The following is a 12637-nucleotide window of genomic DNA, read 5'->3' as shown; positions in this document are numbered from 1 at the left end:
GCCTCTCATGAACACAGTGGTGGTTGATTAGTTAATTTTAAACTCCTGCTCTGCTAGTTATTTTGGTAATGGAACCGAAATGCACAGAATTGTGCAACACCTTGTTGAAACAATAATTACTGAGATTATTATTGTTGTTGGGTCATTAATTTGAAAACGTTTTGTTGATTTTTTTTTTTTTTTTTTTTTTTTGTTTAATAAAGTTACGAACGTTTTAAGCGAGCCAGAGGAGGATGTGTTGGTCTCAGCGTCCTGGCGGCGTTCAGTTTGTCACCAACCGCCGAGATCGCGATCGACGTATTGCACCCCTGCTTTAGCAAAGCACGAACAGTTCAGAAACAATATGAAATGGGAATAAAGCTATTTATTAACTGATTAAGTCGCGTTTAGGATTGTTCTTGAAAAAATAATCAGTCACGGCTGATTAGTGGGTACACTCACGGCTCCACAGTGAACCCATTGATTTTTTAGATCATACAGCCTCTCCCTTTTCTTGCAGGTACTCCGTACCCCCACTAAATCTTTTAGGGGTACGCAGTACCCGACCGTACCCGCCTACTTTCACCCCTGGTTATATTTAACATTTTGAAAGTGTCCATATTGGTCCACTCTGGATGGTGTAGAAATTACGCTTTTGAAAGTGTTATTTGTGATATAGTTGAAACACTCACAGTAGTTGAAATTAAACACACATCAGTGTTGACTTACTCAACACTAGTGTATTTTGTCAATAGTTAACACTATGATGTAACACAGAACAGTGTCAAGTATATATTTACATAGAAATCTGAGTTTTGAAATTCTACAGGCAGGGTGTACTGTGGTGGTGCAGGGGTTAAGCACAACCCACATATGGAGGCTCTAGTTTTCAATGCGGCTGTGGGTTCGCTTCCCGGTCTTCCCCTTCTCTCATTACCCACTTTTTGTCAATTTACTACCAAATAAAAGCCACTAGAGCAATTAAAACCTTTTTTTTTCAGAAACTACTGGCCATCAATAATCCCCAAATTTATTTTAAAAGACATTAGATGCCACTTGAATCTACAAAAACACCTACACCAGTTGCAGTATATAATCTACTTTTATTTCAAAACATCACTGACAGCAATATACAACAAAGGTCATTCATTCATGGTACTTTGCAAATGAAGGTGAAGTGTGCTTTGAAAGTTCATTGGAAGCGGCCATGGATGGTCTTGTGATCATTGATGGTAAAGTGTCTTTGGTGCTGCTCTTGTTTTCGCCAACATGAAGGAGGAAGACTTCTAGCCTGGAAGGAAAAACAGGAAATATAGCAGAGACATTAGGATAATAAATAAATATTTTAAAAAGAAGTGTGAACAAAACTAATCAGACTCACCTGCGTGTGCCACCTTCATATTCATTCAAATTACTCTGCCCACCCGGTTTACAAGATAAAGCATAAAAAAGTCAGAAATAATTACTAAAGAAATTAGTCAGCTTATAGAACAATTTTTGGACAACATTAAAAGTCGTGCCAACCTGTCTGGAGAAATGTGTTGAAGTCATCATAACAGGCTTCAGTCACCAACATGACACACTAACAAAGACAAAACATTTTGGCAGTTTTTAGATGTGCCACAAGTTTCACCACCACAAAGAGCGACTTTGTCATTTTGAAGTCCATCTGACAGGAAGTACAACAAACCAAGAGAAGAACAGAAACATCAGGCTACTGGTCACTAATGATGAAACAACACAAATTCAAAACATGTTAACGTAGTCCGTAGAAATGCTCTAACTAGTTTGCCATTTGTTGCCAAGTGACTGATGATGACGTTAGTGACGAGCTTTACCCAGAATGCACATGGAGACAATAAGGACGATTAATTTGTAGTTTTGTGTCATAAAGTTAAATATAAAAGTGAAAATAAAGCTAGTCATGTAGCACAACATTTTATTCAATATTTTACATCCACTATGTCACTAAAATCAGTCAGTCTGGTAAGGTTTTTGGCAACCATGAGTCAACAATGGGGCACCCTACTGTATAATCTACTGGGGTATTGTACAAAGTTTTCAACAGGAGAGGGCTCTCCTGTTACAGTTCTCGTCAGATGTAATAAAAAAAAATTGGATCCATAAATGCATGTTCTGGCTCCCATCTGGGCCCCCTGTAGGTTCATTCCAGTTGCCTGCTGCAACTCCTCGCCCTACCTGTAGATCCTTCCCTGAAGTGATGCCACAAATATGTTAAAATTGTGGGAGGATCTGTCTGATGTTGATTTCTAAATCAAAACCAGACTGAGTTACTGTTGGTGTTAATTTAGAAATCAACACTGGACTGGATTGCCTTTCGTTTAACTCTTTGGAACATGACAACATGAGTGTTTGGAACATAACACTCATGTTGTTGAATTAACACTGTATTTTTAACATACAACACTTACGCTGAAAATCTAACACTTTTGAATTTGCTGTGTGTAGTTGTGCAAAGCTGGTAAGAACAAAGCTGTAAAATAAAAATAAAAATAACTTTGGCATTTGGGGCAAAATGGGGTCCTAAAAAGACATGCAAATGCCAACATCTGATGAATAAACAGACTGAACAATCTCATTAGTTTATAGTTACAAGCTGTGGTTTTCTTGGAGTAACAAAGAATAGTTACAACTTAGGAAACTCATCAACCTGCTGACAACAGCTGGCGGTAAACAACGCTCCCTCTTCCCATCTGTACGCTCCGATCAGAAAATTACGCTTACTCTGTATTTAGTGGGTGTTTTTTATTAATTGGAGGCTTCAGCTCTTCTAAATAGTCTAAATGACTGGATTTTTAGCTTAAATTTGGTGACGGCCTACAACTTGGTCAACAAGAAGAAAATGAGCAGATTTAGGATAAGGAAGATGAATAAAAAAGAAAGAACAATCAACAAACTTTCTTTTTCCTTGTGTACTTTTAAGCTAATCTTTAAGAACCAGAAACTGTACAACTTCTCTTCATGCATTATTCTACAGCATCATGAGGAAATATATTTGTGCAGTCCGGGTGGTCCAGTACTTTCATTCGTCTTCCATAAACATTCTGTGATATCATATTCCTTGTCACACAAAGACTGCGTTATTTTAAGGTCAACACATGTTTAAATAAAAACTGGCTCATGGAAAACAAAACAATTGCTCCTCACCTCCCGCAACTGCAAGTTCGTGTCCTCGTCACATGTCAAACAGCACATCAGATAACACAAAGGACATGTGACATGTCTTATTATAAAACACTGTGTGCTGGGAATTTGTCCTCTGTATGCAACAGACGATCATGGCAGTGACAAGACGTTCACCCCTGGAGGAGGGTGACAACCACTGTGATGCAGACACACACCCCCAGAGCCCCAGAATCTTATTACACCCGCTTCCCGAACTCAGCTTGCTCAAAGCTCTCTCTTTTTTCCCCATTTTGTGCGTCTCACATCACTTAAATCCATCCCCTGATGGTGCGTAAGAGGACACTCTGCCCTCCGCCTCATCCTTTCTTCTGCGGAAAGTGTTGTCTAATTACTGATTGCAGTTTGACTCGGCACATACGTTTAATCAAGAGTAGAGCACGGTGCGGTCAGGGTTTGCGTTCTCCACCCGAATTTGCCGGGAAATGATAATGCTCATTTCGTTTATGTGAGGCCATTACTGTAGGCCATGGTTGCTTGATATTGTGTTACCAGTGTAGTATCCACAGTGTTGCTGTTGTGCGCCAGGACTGTAGTGGAACAAGACAGCTCTGGTGTTGTCATTAATACTTAATGGCAGACTGAAACGCCAATCACTGTGTTTCTGCCATCTGCAGGGCTCACAATTACAGAATGTGAACACGGACACCCGGGTTTCGGTTAGTGTGCAATTAGCTTCCTGCATCTGATACAGTCACTAGTCACAGGTCATGACCGACAACTGCACCGGTCACCAAATACAGGAGGGAAAAGTCAGATAGGAAGTCCTGATACGAGCAGCTTCCAAACAAATAGGAACTACATAATAGAACGGGCCTGCAGCTTTCAATGAGGGAGGTACTTTATGTTCTCTCCTTGCTGTGATGCAGATTTATGCTTTAAAAGGTAAATATTGTTAAACAATTTTTCACAGGAAACGTGAAAAGAGAGAGAGAAAAAACCCTAGATAAAATCCATTGTAACCAACTGCCTTCAAAACTCTGATCTAATTAGTAAATAGTCCATCTGTGTGTAATTTAATCTGAGCATAAATCCAGGTGTTCTGTGAAAGCCTCAGAGGTTTGTTAGAGACCATTAGATAACAAACGGCATCATGAGGAGTAAGGAACAGAAATTTACGGAGAAATTTAAAAAGTGTGAGGATATAAAGTAGTATTCCAAGCTTTGAATATCTCTCAGAGCACAGGTAAATACACATGGCTCAAAGAAGAGAACAATATTTATAGAAGAATAAATAGGGGTTTTCAATTATTCTAGAGGAGTCGCAGAGATCCTGAGCCAAGGTAGGAAAATCTTTTTAATGAGTAACTACTGGTCATATAAAAACCAAAGGCAAGAAAACAGCCAAAAGGAACTGCTTGCCACAAACCATATAGGAAAAACACCAGCATAAGGAAGAAAATGAGCTGATAAAATAAGAACAACCTGAAATTGATGTGATTTTGTGGATGGACCAAAATGCAGACAAAATGGGAGCGTGGATCATATTGAACATTTAATGAAAAAACTTGCAAACACCACAGGAAGCCAGAGCATAACAAGAAAATATTACAGGAAAAACAGGAAAGTAGCATGATATAATGAAATTAGATGGGAGTAAGCAAAAATTAGTGAAAGGAGCAGAAGTGTTTAACTACTGGGAAGACGGATCCAACCGAATCCTTGTTGAGATAAACTATGAAAGACTTGCAGCTGGGGCAATAGTTTTCCTCCCACCAATAATGACTTAAAACATACAGCCAGAACTACCATACTACCATAGAAAGGCTTAAATCAAAACGTATTCATGAATTAACCTTTTCATGCATAGTGGACGCTACAGTGGACAGCTGTCTAAAAGTCATTTTCTTGTGCTTCTTCTGGATTTTTATGTTACAGATGCACATAGACCACTGAAATGGACACTAATGCATCTACTATCAACTACTGGCCATCAGCTGCAAATGCAAGAAATTATTTTTGTCAAATCCAATATGGCCGATCCGGTCCCTCCTTCTACTGTAGACTACTCTTGCAGGTAAAAAAAAACTATTGTGACATCAGATAACCCCTAGAGAACAATACTACTGATGTATTTTTTCAATAACAACTTTGTATTTGGAGAAAACTACAATTGATCACCTAAAAAAATTAAAATAAAATATTATTTTTAAAAAAATTTTTCCTACCTCTTTTTTATGCCTTAAGAAAATAAAAAAAATGGAAAAAAATCCTAACACAAAGGATCATAATTCATGCATGAAAGGGTTAAAATAACCCAACTCTTCCAGCCTGAAACCCAACAGTGAATCTGTGGCAAGACTTGAAAAATCTAACCTGAGCTCGAGCTATTTGCAAAGAATAATATGCAAAAACTGTAGTCTATGTATGTGCCAAGCTGGCACACCTTAAAATAAAAATTGTAAAAGTCGGTTCTAGAAAATCATAACTCAGGAGCGCTGGATATAAAATTTTAATAAACTATTGTTAAAAAATGTTTGAAAACCATCAATTATTTTCCTCCCACATATACTATTCCTGAAAATCCCAGTAGAACACACTGTAGTTTGTGTTTGTTATGTGACAGCAAGAAAAAGTACAAGTGGTATGAATACTTAAAAAAAAAAATCCTCCTATTGCACTGAATACTTTTACTAAGAGTCTTGTATCACCTCAAAGTTATTAAAAAACTATTTCATGCATGTCAAACGGTGGAAAATTTAGTATATATCACAGAGAGCTATTAAAACCAATTGAATAAAACAGTGAGAAAGACAGAAAATTAAATCTTTTTTTTACTGCTAAAAAAAGATCGCAGTGTTGAATTTAGAGCCAGGCAGGCATAAATAGTTCATTTTGTTTGTATAAAATGAACAGAAAAGTAAAAACGACAAAAAGAAAACCTGAGAAAACATTGCTCAAAGTCACTTTAAAAGATTAGAAGCAAAAATATAAACAAATGAGGGATAGCTTAAAATGTTACACAGTTCAGTTTAACATAATCTCTGCTTCCATGACACATTTCTTTTAACAATGAATCTTGAAAAAAAAAAAAAAAAGAAAGAAACAGTGAGTTAATGGAGTTTGTGAAGTAAAACGGTGGAAAGGGACAATATTGAAATTGTTAAAATGACAGAAGAGGAGTGAGAATAAATGAGCACTGGAGCCCTGATCACGGAAACCTGGCTGAAAAACAACTGAAGAGAAGAATCACTTTCATCACCGACCCAATCTGCCCTGTCTTAAATACAAAATACCTCAATTTGCCACTGAAGCAGCAGCAACTAATACGATTCTGTTTCCTCTAGCCTTTCATTTGTGCTTGATTTCTTTAAGGTTTAAAAGCCTCTTTTAGTCATTCCAGAACAAAAATGATTTAGATTGTTGTTCGATGAAGCTGTTTTCAGATAATCTCTATAATAAAACCAAAAACATATAAAGATAGATGTAAATATATAATGTCTCAAAAATCATTGTTTCTAGGGTTCTCACTGAAATATAATTTTACTAATTGTTATACTGTGATTTGACAACTTTATTGTTTTGTTTTCTTCTACAAGAGTATATACACAGACATTAAAAGTTAAAGGAAGTGTTAGATTTGATGTTATTTATCAGATAAGAAATCAAGTAATTAGAGTATGAAAAATTGTTGCTTGAGATTCTAGACATTCATATTCATCCTATTATCCAAATTATAAAGATCAAAATTTTAAGAACTAAATACACAAATGGCTGTTTAGTTTGTATGTTGACACTGAAAGCACCTAAGTTGGTTTAATTGGGAGGAATAAAGGACTTTTTTTTGTGGATCATCAACTTGTGAGAAATTCAAGTATGCAGGTTGAAGTTCACAGTGTCCTGTTGCATCATGAGTGGGTATGTTGCTTTTCAGGAACAGCTCTGGAGAAAATGAAGAGTCCACTGCACTGAACCCCAATGAAAACCTCTTAGTTATTCCACCAAATATTGATTTCTGAACTCGTCCTGAGTTAAAACATTAGTGTTGTTGTTTCTAAATGAACATGAACTTGTTTTCTTTGCATAATTTGAGGTCTGAAAGCACTGCATCTTTTTCGGTATTTTGACCATTTCTCATTTTCTGTAAATATATACAAAATCTTTGCTTGAATTTCAGAGACATGTTGTCAGTAGTTCATAGAATAGAAGAACGATGCTCATTTTACTCTAACATAAACCTATGAAAAGTAAAATCAGATCATCTTAAGAGGTCTCTTAATTTTTTCCAGAGCTGTTAGGACCAGGACATTGCCAGCAATGTGCCATTTTCATCATTTATTAAAAATAATTAAAGCCAAATTCAGTAAATGTTTTGCACTCAAACTTTAAAAAAAAAAAAACTTCTATGCAACTTCTGTTAGTAGGAACCATTTTGCACATCTATTCCACATTGATAGTGAATGTTAGGATATTCTGACAAGGTAATATTTACAGAGCTACAGCTCAATCTGTCAAGCTGTTTTTTTACTATGACATTTGATTTTTACATGTGTTTATAAAGCTTAAATGATCAACAATTTTCCGGAGACAAACCTTTTTTCAAGAAAAGTCCTCAAGAATTATTTGATCCATTAATTGTCCCTAATCTTTATAAACTTCCTTTCACTTTGACATAACTTTCCATCAGTAATAACCTTAGACTTGTAGGTCAGCTGCATTCGGCACTGAAACAGAAAAACAAAATGCAGAGTTTCACGTGCATCTGAACGCCTCGTGCTGCTGCACATGAATCTTCTGGGGCAGAAATAATGAGAGCACAACACAACAGAACACGCCAACGACGCCTCAAGTTTCCTCAAGTATCAACTCTTAATAACCTTGGCTTATGCAGATGAAAAGAGTCATTCTGTCGGCTCCAGCAACAGAGACATGTTTAATGCAGAAAGCATATTGAATGAGGCTAAGTTTGTTAAATCCATCATTCTGTGCTACCTGCAATTATTTATCAGTGTAGGATAAATAACGACTATTTTGTGTTGGCTAGAGTTCAGTTCAGATCTTTTTTTAAAAATCTGTACAATAAGAACAATTGTACCTATTTCTCTATCTTATTTAAAAACACTGAAGGGACCCTGATGTGAATTCTTTACTCAATAAAAATTTTCCCATGTGGCTTTGATTTCCGCCGTCATCTGCCAATGTGGCTGAAATCCCCCTTCACCCCCGCAGAGCTTTGTTATCACTGATTTCCAACATGCAGGAAAAGTTAGACGCAACAGGTTCGAGCATTCAGCAGCATCTATAAACCCCCTGTAGTGATTTGACCTTGGAAGAAAAGCGCTCTGAAGAGAAAAGTAAGATAGGAAAAAAGTAAAATAAAATAAAAACGTCTGTAAGTTTCCTTAGGGGAGCCGCAGTCTTACCTATGGTCGTGATCACCGTGATGGCAAAATAAAAGGAACCTGCGAATTTCCACTGCACGCCGGCTTTGTGCGGTTTCAGCTGCAGCACCACCTTCTCCAGCAGGTCAAAGTCATCTTTGGAGAGGTTGAAGGTGCTGAGCAGCTCCTGCTTCCTCATGTCCAGCGTCTCCTTCTCGGTTGTCTCCTCCTGAGACTCCAGCGCGTCAAAGATCGCGGCGCCCACGATCAGGTAGGTGAAAGTGCAGATGATGAGGGCGAGGGTCCGCACGTTCTGCCTCTTCATGGTCGGTGTTGTGGTGCGGTCGCGGTGCGGGGTCAGGGGCGCGGGCGGAGAGGCAGCGCGGGGCTGCAGGTCGGGCGGAGAGGCTGGCTCATGGCTGTGGCGGCTCTGGCGGAGCAGCGGAGCCCTCTGCTTGTTTTATGATGAAGAGGAGCTGTTCATTCAGCACCACTCCCCCCAAACACACCTCCTCCACCCGAACCCTCCCCTCTTCATGAAAAGCCCCCACCCTCCCTTTAGTGTTTCCTAGTTTTCCAATGTTAACGCAAAAGATGATTTCTAAGTTTTATCAAAGTTCTCTCTTTTTATTAATATACCAAAATGTATATTGTTTGGCAAACTATTTGAACTGCTTTAACTTTAAAAAAAAATGTTTTTTGACAGTGCAAACACAATATGTATATTTTTTTCTGATTTTACAGAAAAGCATCATTTTTAACGGGAAACTATTTAAAACAAACGCAAAAACCGCTGAATTTTTTAAAAGTGTGGTGTGCCTTTAAATGTAACCCACATAAATAAATACTTTAAAGATCAAAACTGTACTTGCATCTGTTAATACACCTACAAGTTTTATGGGATACGTCTACCAGCTTTAGAAACTGGCGCCCAGGCTCAGTTGGACCGGATGGAGAGCGCCTGTGAAAATTAATTTTCCAGTCTTGCAATCTCAAATTGGTTTGAAGTAGCTATTTGGCTTTTCATTCTTTTTCACCAATAGGTGGAGCCACTGAACCATACGTACCTAAATAAAGAAATGGACATAAGAAACTAATAATAAAAAGTACATTTTCCAAAACAAAAATGCTAATAAATTTGCAAATGCAGATAAACAGTTATTTTTCTGTTAAAACTTTGATAATATTTGAAAGGGCCAGATTACTGGAGTGCGCAACCAATATAGCTTAACTTCTTTAGGTCACACTGGCTTTTATTTGGCACTTTCTGACTACAGAGGCCTTTATTCAAATGTTTACCAAATATATGAGTTTGTTTAAAATGCGTGACGCGAGACCCTTTGCCTTCCACTTCTTAATCATGAAGGATTTTTGTTAGTCTATCATAAAAATTAATACTAAAAAAAACTCTTACACACATATTGAACTCTGTTTTTAACATGACAGAAATGTAAAAAAAATCTAAATGTATGAATACCGTTTCAAGACACCATAAAGTTAAAGAAAGCCCCCGGTACAGCTGGTGTCCTCTCCACCTTTTGCCACAACTTCCTTTACTGGTGTGCAGTTTATAACTCCGCAGTTATTATTGAGTTATCAAGAACATAGCAAAGACATTGATTTAAGTTTAAATCATAAAAAACACACTATTAGCCCTTTAAGTCCATTAGGTTTTACCAGAAAATTCATGTGAACTCTGTTCACATTAAAAGTTTTTTGTAGAAACATTTTAATCCCTGAGGGACTATATGTACCACTACAGCTCTGTTTGGCAGACCAGTGACATAAATCATCAGACTCCCTAATTCCAGTCATTGGTGTGCATCACAAGAGAGTTTTGTTATTAAAATGAATCTGGCTCAAACTAAGACTGATGCTCCCAACGTCAGTTGGTTCAGAGTTTCTAAAGAATGCAGTTGTTAATTTTAGCTGAGAGAAAAACTGAATTGTTTGCTATCAAACCTCAGTTCTTATTTCAGGGAAGTCAACTCTGAAAGAAGCAAAGTTTGTTGGTTCAAAGAACTGAGTTGGATTTGTTTTATGTTGAAAAGGAAAAAGGAAACGGATCATCATGACGCAAAAAGACAAATGTCAAGTGAAATATTGACCGTGGTCAAGTTTGATGAACTTTGGAGTCGCTGGTTTCCAGTAAGTGGTTCCCTAATGCGTTGTGCGTCAGAGTGAGATGAAGCTGCGATTTGTTGAGGATGCTTTGAAGGCAGTTATGTTCATATTTTATTGCATTTGAGTGCTTATTTTTATTTTTTTTGGGGGCGGCGGGTTTATTCCCAAATATTAAAAGAAACATCTCTGGTTATAATACCTGAACAAGTAAAATAATATTTCATGATTATTTCTTTGCTTACAGAATACATTTAAAAGCACATAAAAGTACATTTTCAACTTAAAGCAACCCTCAAATTTAACCTATGCATGCGCCAACCTGCTACTGACTAATAAATCTTGGCTAATCTTAAATTCCTCCCTTTGAGCTGGGACAGAAATAGCTCTACTTTCAATAAACAGGTCAGTCAAGTCAGCTGTGACTGAGCCTGCATAAATCCTCCCTTCATAAATTGGAGTGCTGAAAGGCTCAGTCGATCAATGCATCAATTAATCCATAACACTTTAATACAGAATTTGGCCTATCAGAAAAAAAGCAATTCAAAAGAAATAAAATAAAGCCTAATGATATAATAAATTGCCTTTTAGGCCATCACATGTATTAGATTGAACATTTTAGGTTAACACGTGCAAAAAAAAGACATTTTTTACTTCTCTATTGAACCATTAAGCTTTCTACGTCTGATCCATTCAAAACAATCGAACACACAGAATGATGAAATGAGATTAAGGGAGTAGTCATAAAGCTTTCCGGTCATTGGAGCAGATGTCATTATTCAGAATGAGGCGAGGTTTGACAATGGAAAAGAGGAAATAGCACGAGAAGCTTTATGAGCCCTCACTGTTCAAGAAAACCGAACGGAAAAGGTTTTTCATTCTTAATTTACAAAAAAAAACCTCTTATTTGTTTAATGTCTCCTGTTAGACACCATCCGATCATGTCAGTGTCATGCATGAAATGCTCTCTTAGGCTTCACAGATTATCTTTTACTAATTGGCATCATGCAGTTTGGAGAAAGTCAATAGGATTCATGTCTAAGGTTCTAAGAGGATCGTAGAAGTTTGAATTTGTTTCTGGAGCGCCATCTTTATGTTGAGTTGAATGTTTATTTTGGTTATTTTTCCTGTTAAAGGACCCAAAAACAAACACCTATAATCAAATTTCAGTCATTTACAGTTATGCTGTTAGTTATGCAAGTTATCCCTGCTCTTCCTCTCAAACAAGTTATGACAGGATTCAATATCACGCGGTTGGTGCTTTATTGAGGTTTCAAGACCCTATAAAACCACTCTGCTGCAGTTTTTTTCACGAAGTCTCTTTAAACAACATCATTACCCAGGTGAAGTGGAAATGGGGAAACTTTGCGGACTTCCCCACATAACTGACATGTTTCGGACTCCTGACATTTTGCATGTGAAAAGCAGATTCAGAAAAGTGCATGGTTACACTCACGTCTCTGAAATATTCAAATGTATGAGTAAAATGTACCACATGCAAACTGAATGGCAGCTTTCTTGCCGAGTTGATTATGTGGCTTGCTAAATTAAGGTATACAAAGATAACAGACGTAATTTTTAGCTTGTTCTTATCACATGGTTTCTTGATTTTCTCTGACAAACGGCAAACTACAATTTTTGGTCTCAGTACCAGTGATGTTGTTTGTTTCAATCTTGTTTAAAAGTGTAACATATGCACTGAAGTTTTCAGTCTCAGATAATTACTTCAAATTAAATTGCAGCCAGGCATACCAATTAAGTCGTAAAGCCACTTTGAAAGCTGACACACAGAAACGAGGAGCATTTCTAACATGGTTTTCTGTTTCTGTTATTGATAATCATTACATCTTGGTCATTTTCCAATATGAGTCTCAGCTGTTGATTCCCTGTTGGCCTGCAGGCATCCAGCTGCAGGCTAACCAGTGTTTTCTTTACTGCAAAATCTCCATTATGTCCTTGTGAGTCACAGCTCTTCCTGCAGCTACAGACCCATTAAACAAAATTGTCCAGTG

The 12637-nt window shown here is 37.3% G+C and overlaps 1 protein-coding gene across 1 annotated transcript in view; it reads right to left on the bottom strand.

Moving 5' to 3' along the window:
• kcnk3a (potassium channel, subfamily K, member 3a) overlaps positions 1–9022 on the bottom strand; it is a 39414-nt gene extending 30392 nt beyond the window's left edge. The window contains exon 1 of the mRNA XM_088001900.1: positions 8547–9022. Within this exon, the coding sequence (XP_087858026.1) occupies positions 8547–8829 (283 nt within the window). The 5' untranslated portion in view covers positions 8830–9022. The remainder of the gene's footprint in view (positions 1–8546) is intronic.
• Between the last annotated feature and the right edge of the window lie 3615 nt (positions 9023–12637).

This window comes from Poecilia mexicana, unplaced genomic scaffold, assembly GCF_051168715.1.
Source record: "Poecilia mexicana isolate PSO_F unplaced genomic scaffold, ASM5116871v1 scaffold_21, whole genome shotgun sequence".
NCBI classification, from domain to species: domain Eukaryota; kingdom Metazoa; phylum Chordata; class Actinopteri; order Cyprinodontiformes; family Poeciliidae; genus Poecilia; species Poecilia mexicana.
The sequence above is the reverse complement of the archived record's forward strand: the minus strand, read 5'-3'. Positions and strand labels throughout refer to the sequence as shown.